Below are 21,581 nucleotides of genomic sequence, written 5' to 3'. Positions count from 1 at the left end.
TTTGCCCCGCTCAATTTAATGTTTACCCCGCTCAATTTCTAGTTTGCCCCACTGAATTTCTAGTTTGTCCTGCTCAATTTCATGTTTGCCCCGCTCAATTTTATGTTTGCCCCGCTCAATTTCTAGTTTACCCCGTTGAATTTCTAGTTTGCCCCGCTCAATTTCTGCTTTGCCCCGCTCAATTTCTAGTTTGCCCTACTCAATTTCATGTTTGCCTCGCTGAATTTCTAGTTTGTCCCGATCAACTTCATGTTTTGCCCTGCTCAATTTCATGTTTGCCTCGCTCAATATCTAGTTTGACTGCGAAGTGATTGTAATTGACTACGAAGTGAATGAAATGGATTTTCAACCATTGACCTGATGGAATCTTGAAAAATAATTAGGTTGATTGGCTAAATTAGCTTCTCTTACCCCAAAATCATATGTGGTACGTTAGGTAAATCATTCTAATCGAGGGGATATGCTTGTTAAATAAATAGACAAAGAAATGAATTAAAAAGATAGAAAAATATTTTTATATACTTATATATACATATTTACATAATTATGTATTAGAGAAAAATGTAAGGGGGCCCCGTAAAAAGAAAAAGAAGAAAAAAAAAAAACTAACACTACGTCAGTCTTTTTTTTTTTTTCTGTGTTGCTTTTGTGGGTCCCATAATGAGGTCCGTGTTATATCCAAACCGTCTATCTATTTGGTGAGCTCATATTAAGATCCAAACTGTCCATATATTTAGCGAACTCATATTAAGGCTTGAGACGAAAAATAAGATGGATCTAACTATCAAGTGGACTACACTGTAAAAGGCAGTGGAGAATTGAATGTTTACCATTGAAACCCTTTTAGGGTTACAAAAGTTTTGGATCATTATGAAATTTATTTTTCCTCTTCATCATCCGGGTCTTTGTGACCCTATGAATGAATTAAGATGGGGAGGATTTCTCACAAACATCACAGTGGGCCTCACCTGAGTTCCCATCGCAGGACCCTCCGTCAATGCTCGTCTCTGCACGCCAGACCACTTAAGATTTGGATATACCTCAATTTTTGTCTCATACTATGAAATGATCTGGAAAAATATATGGACGGCATAGATGAAAAGCATACATCATGGTGGGGTCCTCAGATCACCGACGATTCGCCATTGGAGGGCAGCAGGGGAGTAGCCAATCCATTTCCGTGAAAAGGAGGGGTAGGAATATTTTCGCTAGGGAATTTGTCGTCCGTACGAGGAGGTCTAAGTTCGGAAGTTAAGTTTATATTATTTCAAGAATATCAAATGGATAATAGGTGGGTCCACAGTCTTAAATTTCTCATAACTTATTTTTGGGGAGGTGAAATGTTCTGTGTAAGCTCTCCAGTGCACATCGAAGATCCACTCTCATCACTCATGGATAATTTTTAACACGTACAAAATATCTGAACCGTTCATCATTAAATCCCCGTTTTCCGAATAGTCAATATTAAAAATAATTATTATATATAACTTATAAGGCTAAATATTCGCATAGAATATTGACCGTTCGTATATTTCATTTAACGGGTTATTTATTTCATTTTATTATGGTATATATAATGCATAATTCTAATATATTTAACTCAAAAACAATAATTTCAGTTGGAATATCTTGATGAACGGTTCAGATCTGTCACTTATTCTCCCATTTTGCACGCGTGAGGCGAATGCTCCTACAAAGTGCACAAGAACGAGTACACATAGCATTCCTTGGGAAGGAGCATCTTTGCCTACGCACACCAAACCAATCCCCTCCGTCCACGTGTAAAACATACGACAGCACCTTCCTCCGACGGAAGTCCCCACCTCCGCCACGTGTCACCCCGTACCCGATTCCCTGCGACCCAGCTCTCCTCCATCAGACGGACCCCTTTCTCTCTAGGGTTTTCCTTCCAGCCTTCTTGAACGATCCGATCGCTCTCAGGTAAATGCATTCTCTGCAACCTCTGATGGCATTTTCGTAAATTTCGTATCGTTTCTCTGCCGTAGATCTCGTGCTGAATACATGATCTGGTTATGGTTAGGGTTTTTGGTGCTTTTCCTTCTCACTTTATTTACGTCTGAATCTTTTCTGGTGTAGAAATTAGCTGAATTTATGAACAAATAGTTACTGATTCCCATGATATGATCTGATCCGTCCGATCGGTTGGATCCTTCGATCAAACGGTGGTTGGTGCGGTAATGTTGGGAACGTGCCAGAGAGATGAGGATGATTGCAAGATTAGAAATTGAGTGGGGAATTCTGTCTCTGTCTGTCAATGGGCCCGGTGGGCCGCCACATGGGCTCGGCTCGGGCCTGTTTGGCGGGCCGACGTCTGAATTTTAGGACCTGATGGATAAACGGTCTGGGCTATAGCTTAGATTTGATAGGTGTTTGGTTTATGTCCTGCCTCCCGGTCGAATCTAGTTCTAGGTCTGTCTGAGGCTTTCAGCCTGTCACAAGCCGGGATTGGGCCTGGTCTTGGCCTGAATTTGTGCTCATGAACTCATGCTTAGTGGGGCCCAGCGTTTGAATTTGTCAGTAGCCATTCAGGTGAGGTGTGATATCATAAACAAACCGTGATAGCTGTCGTACACTTCTTCTTATTATTATTATTATTTTAAAAAAAAAATTAGATCCATATCCGTAATCGAAATCCTTAGTGCCTTGTTATGGTTGTAAAGTGGGTCGGAAAATAACCAAAATTCCCATTTGGAGTCTTTGAAGTTTTGAAGGCTTCTAGCAAATAAGCTCCTTGTTTGAACTTTGATATGTTCTTTCTTTTTATTCTCATGTCTGATGAAATATCAGGTACTGCCTTTGGTGTCTTAAGCTTACCACAGAATGTGTTTTTTTTTGGCCAGCATGTCTAGTGTGTAGGACATCCAAACTAGGCCAATGGTCAGCGCCCATCATGAAGATTACTTGATATGAAAGTCTGGTTGATCTGCTCATCATGTGGGCCACACAACTTAAAATTAGTGGACAGCTGACAATCTGTCCCAATGCATGCAGATGTGACCACCTAATGTGTGGATCACCTTGATTCTCACACCAAGTGATCTTCACGTGTATTGGAAGATGAGGCTGGGTCATCTCCTTTTCAGGGAGAGTATTTTGATTTGTCATTGCTGCACACCCAACCAGAAGTGAGCTATGTTTGATTAAGCTTGGAAATCGAGCCTCTTTTGCTTCTTGACAGACAATGAAGTAAGATTGAGATCATAAGTTTATTATCCTAGGCTGGCATAATTTGATGGGATCCCCTCTTTTTATGTCCCCATGCCACTTGCCACTCTTGTCAGGCAACGCGGGGACAATAAAAGTTGACGTGGTATAGCACACCCTAATAATTGGGGACCGACCTTTTGCATGGCTTGGAGTGCACTCCGTAAGGTTATGGTGGTGAGGCGGCACTTGATAACTTCTCTTTATTTACCTTTTCGTTCTTACTTTTTTGAGATCATGTAAAATGGAAAGTTCTCTTACAAAAGGGAAGAGAGTTAAAGAACACTTTAGAGGTGGGAGAGGTCCTCTAATTTTGTGGCAATTTCCATTCAAGGTGCAGCCTGAGCCTAAATCTTTGCCCATTTATATCTGGCGTTGGCTGGGCTTGGGCCTAACTTTCAAGCTTGAGGGATAGGGCTGGGCCTAGAATTTAATCGAGCTGGGCTCGACCTGACTCATCTTGACCTGAGCATGGCCTATTGAAAACCATGCCAATGAGGCTGAGCTGAGGGCCCAATGAGTGGATATGAAGGAACTTAAATGGCTAAAAGCATCACCCACTTTTCATTATTATAAAAAAAAAAAAAAAGAGTACAAGCATCGCCCACTTTTCATTTCAAAAAAAAAGAAAAAAAAGTACAAGCATCACCCACTTTCATAGGGGGTGACTCTAATGTGATTAAGTGGCTTACTTTGTGGATGGTTATCCTTAGAGATTGGCAACATGGGTGGAGAAGATTAGGCAAATAGGGAGGTTCTCTCATTTCCTTTCATTCATTTATGTTGGGAAGGAAATTGTGTGTAGGTGGGGATGAAATAGGTAGAAGCGCCACCCACTATCACAGGGGGTCACTCCTCTAATGCGATTAGGTGGCTTCATCTTTGATGGTTATCTTTGGAGATCATCAACATGGGTGGAGGAAATTAGGGAAATAACAGGCATTCTCTCTGTTACTTGCATTCATTTCTGTTGGGACTAGAGAAGGAAATTGTGTAGCTAATGGTTTGACGAGGCTTGACATCAGGGTTTTAAACAACATTTCAGTGTTTTTTTGAAAAGTCATGATATATATATTAGGAAAGAAAAGGAAACACAAAGCGGAGGAGTGGAGAGAGATCGCCGAGAGAGCAATCTCTACTAGACTCCAAGAAAAAGAAAATCACAATCCTTAAGACCCACAACGTAGACAGCTGTAACGCCCCGATTTCCAGAACCCGAGTATAGAACTCGTTTTCCAAAATCCCGAGTGTTTAATAAATCCAGTAAATGATAGGATGTCAGAATCAGAGTGCGATAGCATAACAAGTGTAGATAATATCATATACTCAAATATTAAGATCCTGGCCCACTCAGATGGGGACCTTAAATACAAAATTCATAAGTTTCAATGTATCAAGACAAACTATAAAGGAAATATTGCAACTACTGATTAAGTCCATAGTATTCAGCTGCCTCCTGCCGCGACTCTTCTTCGTAGTATCCGTTCTCTGATCTTATTGCCACGACCTCAGGGCCTGCAGCATAATTGCCTTTGTCTATTCCTGCATACTCTGTACGGTTGAATATTCGATGGATGAGTGGCCAACTTAGTATGAATTCCCCTCAAGATTACGCACCACCGCCTTAGACAAGTATAGTTTAAAAACATAACAAGGCATACAAAACAATACAAGAATGCAGTCTTAATTAATGCATGGGTTTATGAGTGCACATCAATTGGGGATGCTCATCCAGTTGGCTTTTGGGCAAAACTCATGCATGTGGCCGGTCACTAGCGAAACTATATAGTACATGCGTAGTGCCAAACTCACCGAAGGTGGGTCGATAATCGATTGTTTGGAAGCTAGCGAAACGATACCATGACTAAGGGCACGTGCTACAGCATCTAGAATTAGCCATAAGTCATCGCCCGTATGCTATGAATGCATGATTAGCCCAACAATTATTATTTCATTTGCAACCAGCCTGTTTAATAAAACTCAAAGGTCACTACGGGGGGCTCATCACCCAGCGTAGGCCGACAACTCAGACATAGTGTCCCATTCCACTATCCCCTACTCATGAGATTTCCCACCTTAAGATGTTTAATAGAACCCTTCGACTAGTGGTCAATCAAATTCAATATAGAGGAAATTACCATCACATGGTTGTATGAGAATGAATCATCGAAGCCGCAAGGGCAAATACCAAATCTTGGGATAAAATAAGTCGGTGCGGTAAAAAGGGTGTATGATGTAAATACTAAATCAAGATAGTAGGACAATGTTTAAATCAGGGCGGTAAAGAATTCATCCCAAGGCCACGTAGGCGGAAACATCCCATGAGTGGTAAATCCACATCAATAACCCACCACCAAAATAACCTCTACGTCGATGGTCTATTTTTAACACAATCTGTCTCGTTGCACCCTATGTGTGGGCTCACGCACATTAGTGAGGTTTCCACTATTTAATGTAGTGATTTGGATTCTATAGTGACTTACAAACAAATTGTAGATATGTAGAGGTGTGTGGCTACAATATGCAAATTATGTGTTAATGATAAAATCTTGGACTATCACAGGAATTTATGAACTCTAGGCATAAGTTAATCAATTGAAATGAAAACTTAGAACATAGGTCATAATGGTTATTACATGTGAACATGATTTACAAGCCATTAATTAAAGTGTGAACTTAGCACGTGTAGTTTAACGTCTATTATATGAACATGGCTTGCAGATTATTGATCAATATGAGCCATCTAATATAAATTATCAAAGTTCTAAATTAGTAATTATGAATTAAATGGAAACTATCCTTGGACTAACTTGGAGATAGAAAGCTTAAGGGGAAAAGTCATCACCTTGTTGGTGGAGTTTCCTTGTTATAGAGGTAAGCAGAGTAGTGGTAGAGGAAACCCAACCTCTAGATGCCCAGTCCTTGCCTTCTAATTTAATGTCAGGCCTGTTCTCAGCCTAGTAGAATGTGAGCTTAGAGTAAGTCAAGACCAATGATCACATATCTAAGTTGTATTCCAATTTATGAAGGAATTTTACTAACCTTATCTCGAGTTAGGAATGTGCACTGGCTAAGCTAGCTAGATACCCTGACCCACATGGGTGTGCCTAGTTGATCCCAAGCCTGAGTTGAAATGGCAACTACACATTATTAAGGTTGGGCTGATAAGACTAGTTTAAGCTCGGTTATGGGTTTTACCTAGCTGGTTACGACCGCGTACGAGTTTGGTGATGGTTGTGTGCATTCAACAGCCCTGCTTAGTGTCAACCTGCATGTGTTTCTAATGGTTAGAGTTGCACAACACCTCATGAGTTATCCTAGAAATCGAGTTAACTTGACGTGCTTCATTACCTGGTGGCAACACGTTCAAATCCTTGTTTAGTACCGGAAATCTGGAGAGAGAGTGACTGCAAGAAGGCGCACGACCTACGCTAGGGACTCAGCAAGCTTGGGCTCGAGTCGACTTGGTCAAGTCAGTTGAGTGCACGAATGGGCTGAAGTCCAACCGCTGATCTTTCCTCCTCTTCCCAAGGTGAGGCGTTTGCAGGTGGTTAGGCTCGAGGAAAACTGAGTCAGGCCCCTTCCCGATGACTCAGAGAGACTCAGCCTTTGAGTCTGAGTTGTCATCGGGACTCGGCAAAGTCCAACAACGGTTCAGCAGGCCCCTCACACTGAGTCTGCTCGAGGTTGGCCGTGTTGGGTTGGTGTAGCAGGGCAGTGTTCACGGCCCTCCTCTCTCTCTCTCTCTCTCTCTCTCTCACCCTTCCTCTCCGTTTCCTTTCCTCTGCCACGGAGCCTTTGGCCCGCCCGACGCAACTCGTCTTAAGTTGGCCGGTTGGATTCAGCAGCCTAAGCAACGGCAGTGAGTCTCGCCCACACACGCTCTTTCTCTTTCCTCCTATCTTTTCTTTCCTGAAATGGTGGTGAGAATCCCGAGGGAATAGGGTTTGTTTTATGGGCGGAGGGTTGCCCTGGCCGTTACAGTGAATGGTCGAGATTGGTGCAGTCCTACACACGTCCTCTCCTCTGATTCTTGTGTGCATGAGTCGTGCATGAGTCCAATCTGCCATGAGGGATGAATTCCCATCATCGTGGCCTACCGAAAAAGCATCTCTAATCTGAAAATGGGGCCCATGCCATGATGGCGGGTTTGGGTTGGACGGAGAAGATGGTGACGCCTCCAATGGTGTTTTTTTTTTGGGCTTAACACGATGATTTGGTCCGTTTGAATGGGTCTAATGGGGCCTATGATCAGTGTGGGGCCCACTTTTCCTACCCCACCTTGTTTGAGTGTAATAACCCACGAGATATTCCGCTTTCGACGTCTTCTTGCGAGATGGGAGGCTCCTTTGAGGGAGTCGTTGTTGCCCTACAGGGAATGGCAGAGATCCCTCCACGTGGCTTGGCGGGAGGCCTGGATCACGCCAGCAAGCCTTCCCTATTAGGAAACCTTTTGGCAACCTTTTATCCCGATGGGAGGCTGCCCGGCCTTCTTTGGTGCTGGACGAAAGGCTAGGATTGGTGTTGGGAAGGACGGCTGGGATTGCAAGTTCTAGCCGCACGCGGATCGCCAGGCTGGCAACCACATGCTATCTCCTTTTGGAAAGAAGCCACCACACGCTTCCTATGTGGCCCCAACTCGTGCGCATGCACGCTTTAATCGACCCGCACGATCGACGTGGGTCTGGTCGTCCGGGGCCTCTTTACCTGATGGATGGTTTAGATCGCACAGATGGTGGTTGGAGGTGGGCCATCACTTGTCCAAAACGGACACCGTCCGTTCAAATTCACTGCGGGCGGGAAAATGGGAGATTCTCTGCTTTTATGAAAATTGTCAGGTCAGTGCCTGTTTGACCGCCTAGACGGTATGGTGCGCTGTGTGTATGCCACCCAAGGTGCACATGCACTCTAGCGTGGGCCCCATCACGATAAAATCATGAAATCCACACCGTTCATACTCCTCGGGGGCCTCACTAGAGGCATAGGGCCCGTGATCAAACCGATCCAGCGTCCGGGTGGCCCATATGTCATGATTGGGGCGTTCATTTATGAATCCCTAACGATCGGAGGGTCAGATCTTTTCTGGTTTTAGATTTCAATGGTCAAAAAGGAGTCCTAGGGTCACTGGTGTGTCCAGGCCCAGTTACTGGGTCTGTTGAATATTCTTAACAACGCCATTCGTACATCGTGCCTTTCGCACGCTACCACTACATGTGTACACCTGGTCAACCATCCATCCGTTCAATTGTCCATAATGTCTACTCTTGGACAGTTGGTGATTGGACCCCAAGATTTAACGGTTGTGATGGGGAGGTTGGTTATTAGGTTTTTCCATGGGACTAGTGCATGGTCTTGTTTAGTTTTTAGGAGACTTCAGTGACGTGCCCAGGTGTTGATGGATGGTTTCGACAAATGGTTGAAGGTTTCTCCTTGTCTTGGTTTAAGTTAGAACTATTTAGTAATTAGGTTCACAGTTATACTAGCAAGGGTTTAATAGTAACACTCGTGTATTAAAGGTGCGGGGTGTTACAACAGCCCATTCAATCATTAATCGCTTAGCCTTACTAGCTACAACCGCATCCAAGTTTGGAATGTCCCTGAAGCATCTACTGTTTCTTTCTTCCCAAACCGACCACCAAATCGCAATAATGGCCATTCTTTATAAGCGCGTCCTTTGCTTGCCTAATCTAACCCCATGCCAGGCTTTAAGGAGATGACTCACCGAACCTGGAAAGCACTATTTTATATTGAAGCAGTTGAGAAATTCTGACCAAATCCGAGTGATAAAAGGACAAAAAAGAAGTAGATGATCGATAGATTCTTCGTTCTTCATACAACAAAGGCAGACATTAACAATGGGCATCCCCCTTTTTCTCAAGTTGTCCACCGTGAGAATCCTCTTGATTTAACCACCCAAAGGCAGCATGTTTTGGAGGGACCAAATATTTCCAGAGATGACAGAGATCATCATATGAGGCCAACTCATGATTCAGCAAGGCGTAAAAAAGATTTAATTGAGGATCTATTGGATTTGTCTGCCTTCCAATATAATCTGTCTGGGATATCAATATCTGGAATGCCCCTGTAGATACGCTCAAGGAGACCTGCATACTCTTCAACCTCCCAATCATGGAGATTCCTCTTGCAGTTGACGTTCCACTCAATCTTCTTAGCCGAGATAGAGAAGCAGCTTGCAACAGGGATAGCAGGATTTGAGGCAAGACAAAAAATGTTCGGGAAGTTGTCTTTCAAAGGCGCATCTCCCACCCAAATGTCTTCCCACAATCGGATGTTGTCTCCTTTACCTAGGACGAAACCGATGCCTTTGAGAACTTCCCTTTTCAAAGATGAGATCCCTTTCCAAAGGGCCGAGGCCTTATAGCGAGAAGAATCCTTGGTCCACCAACCACCGAAAGACCTGCCATATTTCCCTTTGATAATCTTATTCCAAAGACTATCACCCTCGGTACCAAGTCTCCAAATCCATTTCCCTAGGAGAGCCCTATTCATCCTCTTGAGATCTTTAATCCCCGCTCCACCTTCTTTGAACTGCTTGCAAACCTGATGCCATTAAACAAGATGGAACTTCTTTTTCTCTTCCTTGCCATGCTAAAGGAAGTCCCGTCTTAATCTTTCAAGATTAGCCAAAACTAAGGCTGGACATTTGAAAAGGGACATGAAATATAAAGGCAAGTTTGAAAGAGTTGCCTTAATAAGAGTGAGGCGGCCACTCAAAGAAGATATCTACATTTCTATCTTGTCAGGTAGCTTTCGAACCTATTGATAACCTTATCCCAGAGGGATTTAGGGGGCGAGCCCAAACATAATGGAAGACCGACAAAGGAGACTGGAAGCGAAACCGAAGAGCACCTGAAAATATCTGCAAAATCGCTAACCTCCTCTTCCTTCAAATTAACCTCGACCATCTTAGATTTTGCCAAATTGATCCTTAACCCTGTACTGCCTCAAAACAAAGAATCGTAGTGCGTAAGTTACCAACCTTGATTGGATCTGCTTCGCTGAAAATCAGGGTGTTGTCTGCATATTGGATATGAGATATCGGGGTAGACATACCTCTCACTCTGATACCGCCTAGAATGCCTGCCTCTTGACCTGACTGAATCATTCCGGAAAAGGCTTCCTCCACTATGAGAAAGAGGAAGGGATATAGTGGGTCGCCTTGGCGAATGCCTCTGGAGCTCCTAAAGAAGCCTTTCAGGGTCCCATTAAGGAGGATGGAGAAGTAGGCCGACCCTAGACATTTTCCAATCCACCCACGCCATTTCTCTACAAAGCCCATACGCCTCATCATGTATTGTAAAAAATCCCAATCCACATGGTCGTAAGCCTTTTCAATGTCCAATTTACAAAAAATTGACTTCGAACCATCGTTGTGGCTAGAATCCAAACATTCAATAGCAATAAGTGCACAGTCGATAATCTCTCTCCCCAAAATAAGCGCACTCTGATGACCTGATATAAATTTCCCGATAACCTTCTTCAAGCAGGAAGCCATGACTTTCGCCAGAATTTTATATGGGCCCCCTAATAGACTGATGGGTCTGAAATTGTTGAAGGAACTTGCACCCGAAACTTTTGGGATTAGCGCAATGAAGGAGGCCCCCAATCCTTTAGACAATCTTCCCCTATCATGAAACTCGTTGAAGAAGAACATAATATCTTCTTTGATCACTTCCCAGAAAGATATATAAAAGCAAATGGGGAAACTGTCGGGGCCTGGAGCCTTGTCACTGCCTAAGGAGTCCACGGCCAATCTCACTTCTTCCACAGTAAAAGGAGCTTCTAAGGCTTTGGCATCTTCAGCTGACAGTCTATCCATCCGAAGGTGGTCCAAATGCGGTCTATCCCATCGATCATTCGTAAGCAAGGTTCTGAAATGCGCAATAGCTTCCTCCACTATTTCATCTTTATCTTCAATACAAAGGCCATTCACAAAGATGCTGCTGATTTTATTTTTTCTGGCATGCATACTGGCTATACTATTTTAGTGTTGACTCACGTAGAGAGTGAAAGTGGTACGACTTACCCCAACTTAAACCAACTCATTCCATGTCGGTCTATTTCAGTCCCATTTTGGTCAGGTGACTTGCTTTATTGCCCACTGAAATTGAGATGATTTGACCAAGTCGACTTTGTTTTGGACGATATTTAGAACCATGCTGGGAATCCAGCTCTAGTCGTTGTTGCTTGGGGATTCTCTCCTTCTATTTTACTTTTAGTTATATTTTCATTATAATTAAGCTATTACTCACCTTGCTAAAAAAATGAAAAAAAGAAGAAGAAAAGAACGGATTTTCATTGATTCAAACCATGGATCAGAAGCTCTAGTTTTATCTCACGGACGACCTCAAACTTAGCCCTACAGAATATACTCGACTGCCTCAATGACAAGCAACTACAAAATCAAATCATGAGTCATGACTTGGGGTTTGCTGCGAAGGAAATAGGATCTCATAGTTTGGTGGGTCACTCTAATGATCAGCTGGGGCATGTGTTATTTAGCTGATTGGTTTCTTAACTTGGAAGCCGTGCGTGTCACAGTAGCTGTTTGGGTTGCAAGTTAGTCTATTGAGACACTCTGCAACGGTCTCCTCAGTGCAGGGAAAGGTTCCAAGGGCTCTCTTTGCTTTCACAATTAGGAAAGTATAGCGGTTCTAATCTCTAGACACTCAAGTCTTGAGTCAAGTAGGACCAGGTTAAAAAAAAGGTGTTTAAGAGTTTGAGGGAAGAGCCAGCAAACTCTTTTAGTGAAATCTTTTGGCTTCTTTTGGGCTAATAATTGCGGGAACTGCTGCCCTTAAATAGGTATAGTTCTATCCTTATGCTGTGTTTTTCTGTGTGAATTATGATATCCTCTGTTGCTGGATTCCTCTATTCTCTCCCCACCACTTATGATGGGATACAAATAATTTCAGTGACTGTAATTTTAAATAGAATTAGCTTGTGATGTTTTTTCTTTTAATTTTGCGACAAATGCTGTGATATCTACACTAGAATGTCTTGGGCATCAAATGCTCTGCTAGTCACTTGTTGTGACTTGTGAGAAAGCTTTTGGCTTGTAAATATTCATTGTATAACAAGTAACAAAAATGGAAGTGTTTGATTTCATTTTGTTTTCCTAGTGGAATAGCACATTTTGGCATGTTGGCCATTCCTGTGTTTTCTTCTTAGTCGCAGGAACCTTTTTCCTAAGCGCCTTTCCTGCTTTGAACCATGCTTTTTTACTCATGCTCTTGCATTTGTTTTTGAGTTGTTTTTGGTTGTTGACATTTTGAAAGAGATGCCTCCTGGCTCCCGCACCCAAATATGTTGCCGCTTCTCTTCATGCTTTAAGTTATAGTTTCCTTTCCAGAAAGATATGAATATTGTTGTTTTTTACCTAGGAGTTACAAAAAGAAAGTATTATGAGAACGGAGTAATCTAAAGCCCGAAATCCACCTTCCTTGATAACAATTTTCTAGTGGTTTTGCTTATCTCAGATCTTTAGGTTGTGTTTTCCTCTTCGAAATATGTCAAGGAGGAAATTTTGACGCATTATGGAATGTAAATAGAGGCCACAGAGAGTAAAACTGAACATAAATCTACATATTAAATCATGTCTAACTTTTCCATGCAATTCACTGATTTTTTTTTAAAAAAAAACAGCATATTCTCGAGGTGCATTGGTTACATTTTTAAAAAAAAAAATCAAAAGCAAAGAAGTACAGAAGAAAAAAGGGGTTAGACAATGAGCAATCATCAGTCCCGATAAGCTAGAAGGATGTAAACTAAAACCCTGATTGTGAGGGGCTAACCCACCCCACACCTTTGTTCCTCACCAAGGACCTTCAGCGATATCAGGATTTTCCTTTTCAGGTGTAGAGAACAATCGGTGACTCTGATATGTTGTTAAATCTTTGTTATTTACTTATGCCTTTCTTTCTCATTTGATGTAAGACAGCTAGGAGGGATGGGTTAGCCCCAAAAGCATGGTCCCACCTTAGGAACAAGTCAGGAATGGAGCATGGTGTAACCCAAGCCGCCTGAAGTAATTTCCAGCACCCACCAAACCTTCGAAGCAAATCCACAATGGATGAGGCGATGACCAATAATTTCCTCATTTTTCTGACACAAACATCCATTGGTGATACACAACTCCCTTAAGTGATTTGTGGTGAGGACCTTATTCTTTCCGACTAACCACCTGAAAATACTCACCCTAGGAGGGCCTTGCTATTTCCAGAACCTCGTAATTGGACTATGGGAGCAGATTGGAATATTCCATTCCTCTGTCTCAAGACAGTAGAACAACTTGATAGTGATTCTCCCCGTTCAATTCCATTGCGAGCTCTAAATATCTGAATGGTCCGGAAAAATTCACATTTCATGTGGGGCATCATGTATATGCACTAAATATAGGATTTCAATGCGGTGAAAATGCATCATCCCATACCACCGTCTACCTGTGCAAGCTGTAACACTATGAAATTGTTGCCTCAATTAAAGTAATACAGTAAAGCAAATTCCTGACAGATGGGTCTGAGATTGCACCAACTATCCTCCTAGAATTTGACTACGGAGCCTTCACCAATTTTGAAAGATATACCTTTAAGGAATTCTTCTTCCTCTTTACACAACCAAGGTGTGTTGTAACTGCTGTTACATTACTGTAACAGTGGCAACCATCGAGTGTTACGAGGCTGTAACGTCCGTTGCGGAAAAAAATGACCCATAATGGCTGTAAAAGCCCTGTAACGGTTTGTTTCGGGGCGATATAGGTTTCTTTCCAAAAAGAAAAACGTGTCACAATGGCTATTATGGCCACCATTACAATTGTAGAATACCTTGCACACGACTTTCCGCATTTTAGATGCTTTGTAGACCCCGATCTTGAATCCATTCCCAAGAAGAGCCCGATTCATCTTTTTAAGGTTTTTTTTATACCCTTGCTCCCTAACTGTTGTGGCATTCAAACCCCATTCCACTTGATAAGACTTGTGCTTATTTGCATTGCCTTTCAAAAGAAAATCCCTTTGGAGACTCGTGCTTATTTGCATTGCTATGCTAGAGAAAATCCTTTTAGAGTCTTTTCAACTTATGAAGAACCAAGGACATCTGAACATAGACATGAAATAAGTTGGTATATTGGCCAAAGTTGCCTAGATATGAGAATTTAGAAAATGAAAATTAAAGGATCGTTGAATGAGTTTCAGTAGTTTCTAAGGCAGCCCATGTTCACATCAATAGAAAGGATAAAGGTAGGGATTAGTTCAAAGAATAAATTTCAGGCTGTTTTAGAACGAGTTCCACAAATTGCATGAATTTCGGGCCATTTTGGAGGCATTCGAGTAGTCCGAAATTGGCCCGATGCTTATATCACTTACGAGTTCACTTCATACTCTGTAAACCATTAGGAATGTGCAAACCCTTTGGAGTATGATAACCAGTCATACAACTCGGAGAATCCGGCCTCCCTCGACTCTCTCCCTCCCTCCCCCTCGGCTTCAAATGCTTCGATTTCTGACAATGGCTTTATCACCCTCTTCCAGGATGATCTAGGCGATCGCGTCATCGAAGCGGAGCCTCTTCAGGTCCGGATTGATTTTTCTACAGAGCAGGGGGCCTTTTTGGATAAGAAGACGGCAGATAAAGAGTGTAGAGCAAACCTCATCAACCCGATCCAGAAGAAAAAATGGATCAGAGATGCAATAGGCCACGTCGGAAGGGCCGTTGGGCTATCCTTCGGGGACTGCCCAGAAGACTACATTGCTCTGTTTCAGTGCGTGGAAGCTCGTGGAAGACCTCTTATAGTCACCAGATCTCACAAAAATTGATTGTCCAAATCTGTCAGTAACCGAGAGCTTCAGCGCCTTGCGTCCTCCGCTAGATTAACATCCGACCTCATCAACTTCACAAAGCTTCAGGGTTCTCGGGGCAGCATAGTTCCTCAATGAAGATTATCTCTTGGAACGTTGGAGGGGTGGGTTCGAAGCAGAAAAGAAGGTTGATAAAAGACTCATGTGATGCTCGCAACCCTGATGTTATTTGCCTCCAGGAAACGAAAATTCAAAACTTCAACGACAGGATCTTGGGCTCGCTGTGGAAGGCTGCAGATGCTAAATGGGTGGTGTTGGATGCCAACGGTAGTGCTGGTGGCATTTTGATCACGTGGAAATCGTCCCTATGGACGCTGGTGAACTCCTGGTTGGGAACTTTCTCAGCTTTGGTTATCCTATCAGACAAATCTTCTAATCAGAAATGCCTTATCTCATTGGTTTACGGCCCTACTCTTGATGCCAGAAGATCAGGTTTCTAGGAGGAATTGAGTGCCTCTAGGCGGGACTTCTCGGGCCCTTATTGCTTTGTCGGAGACTTCAATGTCACCAGGTACGCTGAAGAAAAATCCCATGGCAGAAAGTGTCTCCAGCGATGCACTCCTTTTCAAGATGGATTGATGATCAGGAACTTGTTGATCTCACTCTTCTCGGATCCAGTTTACTTGGACCAACGGTAGAGTGAATCCCTCCCACTCTAGATTGGATAGGTTCCTAGTCTCTGCGGATTGGCTAGAAGAATTTCCTTCTCTCTCTCCGACTACCCTCCCAAGAACTACCTCAGATCACAGTCCAATCATGTCGTCTACAAACGAGTACAACTAGGGCCCCAAACCTTTCAGAATCGAATCCTCCTGGTTAAATATTAAAGGCTTCAATTAGATGGTTTCAGATTGGTGGATTGATTTCCATGTTGATGGCTTTGTAGGTTTCAGGCTTTGCAACAAATTCAGAATGTTGAAGGAAAAACTAAAGAAGTGGAAACGGGAAGTGCTATATAAAAGGGCTTCAGAATTGGAATCGATAATGGCAGAGTTACAGTCGATAGACATTGATGCTGAAGATGGTATTATGTCGACTGAAATCTTATCCAGAAGATGGTATTGATGCGTTGAAACTAGATAGTAGATTAATTAGAGCAATCAAAAAACAAAATAACACTAAACTCATATTTGTAAAGGTTTAAAACACCTAACAGTCTCACAATGTGATTCTTATAAAGTATCAAGTAATTAGGCTCGTGTAGGAGATAGGACTCCCACTTGGGGTGCATTTGGTAAACTGAATGAGAAAAGTCTAAAATTAATTTAAGTAGTGGATCCGTTGTGTGCCAAATTTTATGTATTGATATTTGATAAGTGTTGGAATGCCTATTTGGTAAACTATTCTTGAACATTGAAATTTAGTACTGAATCCAAAAATTTATGTTTGGTAAAAATGTCTGAAATTTGATAATTTTACTAAATTACCCATGTCCTAATATGATCTGGAAATATGTATGGAACGAGTGGATTTCTCACAAACATCACAGTGGCCTCACCTAACATCCCATACTAGGACCACACCACATAAAGCAGTGGGTACAATGATCACTACTGTTGAAACCTTCCTAGAGCCCACCATGATGTTTATTTGTCATCCAACCTATTAAAGAGGTTACACATACCCAGATGAACAGAAAAAACAAATATCAGATTGATCCAATACTTTTGCGGCCTCCAAGAAGTTTTCAATGGTAGACATTCAATCCCCACTGCTTTCTGTGATGTGGTCCACTTGAGCTGTATCTGCCTCATTTTTTGGCCCTTGCCATAAAATAATCTTGTAAAATGGATGGTCAGTGTAGATAAGAGACATGCATTATGGCGAGGCCCACAAAACTTGTTGATGTCAACATGGTGGTGTGTGGCACACTGCTCAAGTTTCCATAATGGATTGCCTAGTATAGAACACGACACTAGAGGCCGATACCGTGTTGACGTGGCAAAGTTTTGTATGCCTCACCATGATGTATGTGTTAGATCCACACCATCCATCATGATCCATAAAATGAGGCGGATCCAAAGCTCAAGTGGACCACGCCACAAAAAACAATGGGGATTGAATGTCTATAATTGACTTCTTGAGGCTAGAGAAGTTTTGGATCAAGCTGATATTTGTTTTTTCCATTCATCCAGGTCTATGTGACCTTATTAACATATTAGATGGTAAATAAACATCATGGTGGGCCCTAGGAAGGTTTTAACGGTGGGTGCCATTGCGTCCACTGCTTTCTGTGGTGTGTTCCACTTGAGTTTTGGATTTGCCTCATTTTTCATATCATGTCCTATAATGATATGAAAAATTGGATGGATTGTGTGGATATAACAAATACATCATAGTGGAGCCCATAGTACTTTGCAATGTAAAAATGAAGTCCACTCTGGATCACGATCACGTATGGAATGGAAGGGGCAAAGTTGCCATTTAAAAAAAATAAATAAATAAAAATAACACAAAGCCACTTGCCGCATTCCGAACATATCACTTACCGCTTTCGGCCCATAGACCACCCCGGAATTAATTCCGTGTTTAATTTACATTAAGGACTTATTTTAAGTGTGTTAAACAAACACCCAAAATAGTGTATTAAGTGACTAAAATCCGATGTTCAGATTTTGGGAGCATATTAAGTGGTAAACAACCAACCCCTTAGCATAGGTATTAAATCTGAAAATTCATGGAATCACTTGAGTTCTAAGGGTTTGCAATGTTTAGGGTTGTTTTAAGGGTTAGGGAACGTAGGGAATAAGTTTAGAGTATTTAGCAAACTAGGAATTTAGGGTTTCGATATAGGGATTTGAGGATTTAGGATTTTGGGGATATGGAATTGAGGGTTTAGGGTTAATAGGTTAGGGAAAATTGGGGAAATTAAGTTTAGGGTCATAGGATTTGGGGGGAATTCAGATTAATATTTAGATTTGGGGATTATGGTTTTGAAAGATTGGGGATTTTGGGATTTGGGAATCTTAGGGTTAGGGTTTGTGATTTATGTTTAGGGGTTTTATAAAGGGGATCAGAGGGAAGAGGGAAGTCGAAGATTCGAAGCAAGGGGACCACGGATTGGGGCTGTTCGTATGGACATTGTTCCCGCGATTCTATTCATGGCTAGAGCTTGGGTTCAGTTGGGTGTAGGTTGGTTTAGAATCATAGAAAAGAAGAAGACGATGATGATGATGAAAGAGAGATAAGAAGGAAGTACGTTGAGAGAGAGAGAGAAAACAAGAGGATAACTAGGGGAATCGCTCCCCAAATGGCTTCACACCATCAATCCCATCATAGGATGAATCGCTAAATCACATAGCAAAGGAGATAATTCTCTTTTCATTCATGGTTCATAATAATCAAACCTCCAAGGGGTCTAAAACCTTTTATAGTATCATAAATAGACTTATACAAAAAACCTCTCTGGAAAGAATTCTCATTAAAAAAACCTCTATGTCAAGTAAAACATAAAATAGTCCAAAAATAATAAGATAAATGACAAAAACTAATCTAAACTATTAATGGCCAATGGGGTCGTCCACGATCAAGAGTGGTCCAAAGGTCTATCGTGCACGATCCAATAGGCTAATCGATGCACCCATGCAATCCAATGGTCTGAGCACTCCAAACAAGGATCCTATGCTTCTACCCGGTGTGGGGTCTTCAACGATAGCTAGGAATGTGACTTTGGCCTTGTGGGACCCATGTGATGATCACCTAGCCATAAGTGCTCGGATGTCCTCATCAGATCCACCATGGCTTCATTTCTATGGCCGCTACCAATGATGTCTTGGGGGCATTTGTTGTTGTTTTACCAATCGCAATATGTCCCTCATTTTATCAACTAGTTGTGCCTTTGTGATGTGGCGAGACTAGAAAGGATCTGAATTTTTAGAATTGGGATGAGTACGTACAAATTAGTAGGCTCAAATCCTTCTCATGTACCATGATATAATCTCCAACCACTCCATGAATCAATAATATTGATAGAAGTAATTATTAAAAGGATAATTGTGCAGAACCATCCCATGTGAACCCAATGGCAAGTACCAAAGGGGCTCTAAAGGTATCAATGCACGTGGAGAGGAAATTATTATCAAGTTGTGGCAGAGAGGGGAGAAGTGGTTGTAAAAAGTAGGTTTCTTTTGGTGGAGAGGATTGTGAATTGGATTATAAAACAACTTTACCTTAAATTACTTGATTGCCTTCTATTTGCATTGAAACCCTTCTCATGTCCTTTCATATCACATGGTTTAGTTGTTTGGACCAACTAATTGCGTGTACTTGTTTGCCCCTAGCAATTCTCGTTATATATAAGGGTTTCTAAGCAATGGAAGGGCATTCAAGTAAGTTAAGGATGAAGTTGCATCATAGTTTTCTCTCCACCAAAAGAGACCTACCTTTTACAACCACTTCTTCACCCCTCTTCCCCACGACTTGCAAACCACTTGATATGGCTTGCTGTAATGATCGTAATTAGCTCAATAGAGATTGGCTTGATAAGGTAGATGATTGTGCTAGGGGAAGAAAATTACATGCAATTAGTCATGCAAAACCATTAAACCATGTAATATGAAAGGACATGACAAGGATTTGAAGCAATTATAAGGGAATTCAGGTAACTTGGGACGTTTGAATCCACTATTGAATTTATTATGGATCTATCAATGGCTTGACTCCTGCATCTACTGATGCATCATCTAGTGGATCCATGGATATTCAGATTGATGCATAGGTGAATGGATCAAATAATGGACAAAAATCCAAATGCCAGATTGAAGGGAAAAAAGTGACAGGAAGGTCAAAGGTCATATTGATGAATTCTGAGTATGCTAAAGTTGAGATGGACTACTTGATCACTCCTTGCAATGACAATCTCAGCTTGTTAGCAAGAATAAGCAGCAAAAAATACCTAGTTCAGGCTCAAGTGACAATTGAGCTGATCCTGATGGTTAGGCCTACGTTGTCTATTCCCAATAAAGCCAATGAAGACACCATACGTAGGTGATATATGGCAATTGGCAGGCACAAACTTGAGGACAAGTTCCTTTGAGGCTGTGTGAATTGATTTAGGACAGCCCCTTGCCGCCACAATGCATCAAAAGCTCCAAGGGTGAACGTCATGCTTATCCTGTGATAATCATGCCCCATAGTCTATTTATGGGCCTGATTCAAGGAATGGTCAAACTGGTGGGCCCACAGATGGTCAAATTATATTGGTGGTCTCGATAGGTGATCCGGTTTTCTGACTTCAGATGTGATCACAAGTGAAATGTGTACATCATTTATCTGAACGCATGCATGATTAGCGTTGTTAGCAAATTAGTTCCTATTTTTAGTTAGTTTTCTATTTTGTTCAAGTAAAGGAAGTTTCCATTTCTTATTAAGAAACTTGTTTGGCAAGCCTGAGACAATTTGCATTATTTATAGTAAGGGTATAAAAGTTATTGAAGAAAGGCCTGTAAATAGATACAAGGCCATTTACATAGAACTAGAAGTGGTTACTTGATGCTTAAAGATTCCTTTTAAAAAACTTCCGATGGTTTAGTAATGTCGAGTGTGATGCTCCCTAAACGAGTGGTGCGATGCCCTAGTTTTATCCCTTTTGTAACATCGTTATGCCCTTACGACTTTCGAAATCTCATCCAACAGTTTCTTCTCTCCCTTTTTTAGAAAATTTTCTAATCGTGTGGAGAACTTGGAGATCATTTTCATCCTCAAATTTGGTACATACTTTTCTTTTTCAATTTTTATTCTCTTTTAGATGAATTTCTACTGTGCACTGCATCAAGGTTGGGGCCCAATGTGGGTACATACCAGTCCCAGGTTCATCATGGAAGTGGGCCCAAAAGCAGCAGCAGTGGCAAGGATGAAATTGTTTGCACTGGTGGGAGTCTCAACAGAGTGCTGATGTCATGTAGACATCAACAGTTGAGTTTCACATGACTTTGGAAGCCTTTGAAGGATTGCCGTTGGTCCATGTTTGGTCGCATCTCATTTTTAAGGTATTGTGTGGATCTTTTATTTACTTCTTAGCATGAGGCTTATTTAGAGTTATGCTGGCTGAGATTAAATTAGCTTGTTGTTGAGACTGAGTAGGAGTTTGGGGTTTATTTAGTTTATAAGTCTAAATGTACTGGTTGAGAAGGAGAGCTTTAGGGTTTTACAGAGAGCATGTAAGCTTTCTTTTACAGGTATGTACTTGTCGTGATAGCAAGATGTAGACATTTTATTATTATTGTTTTTTGGGGGGTTATTTTGAACCCTAGTTAGAGTATCAATTTTTCTTCTCTCTTAATTCCTAGGCTTCTTGGATCTGATCCATTTTACATTTATTTGATTTCTGGGTAACAATTCAATTTCTGGAAATGGTGCTAGTGTTGAAAATTGCTTCTATTTGCTGGGAAACTAAGGTTTTGGTCGCCTGCCTCGACAGCGAGCTTAACACCATTATAAATGTCCCAAGGGGGGCCTTTGTTAGAGGGCACCAATTTTGAA

General features: G+C 41.7%; 1 protein-coding gene across 4 annotated transcripts in view; it reads left to right on the top strand.

Annotated features, from left to right (window-relative positions):
• The first annotated feature begins 1,783 nt into the window (after positions 1-1,783).
• The window catches only part of LOC131221043 (nuclear transcription factor Y subunit C-2-like), a 37,939-nt gene continuing 18,141 nt past the window's right edge, over positions 1,784-21,581 (top strand). The window contains exon 1 of one of the 4 annotated variants that reach the window (XM_058216130.1): positions 1,784-1,941. Coding sequence is in view for 3 of the 4 variants with exons in the window: in XM_058216126.1 (XP_058072109.1) it covers positions 21,026-21,088 (63 nt within the window). In the remaining variant the exon portion in view is untranslated. Of the gene's footprint in view, positions 1,942-2,490; positions 2,551-3,354; positions 3,403-21,010; positions 21,089-21,581 lie in introns of those variants that run through there. The other 3 variants (XM_058216127.1, XM_058216128.1, XM_058216126.1) reach the window with 3 other exon arrangements.

Source organism: Magnolia sinica, chromosome 12 (genome assembly GCF_029962835.1).
Source record: "Magnolia sinica isolate HGM2019 chromosome 12, MsV1, whole genome shotgun sequence".
Lineage (NCBI taxonomy): Eukaryota > Viridiplantae > Streptophyta > Magnoliopsida > Magnoliales > Magnoliaceae > Magnolia > Magnolia sinica.
This window is presented reverse-complemented; position numbering and strand designations above follow the sequence as displayed.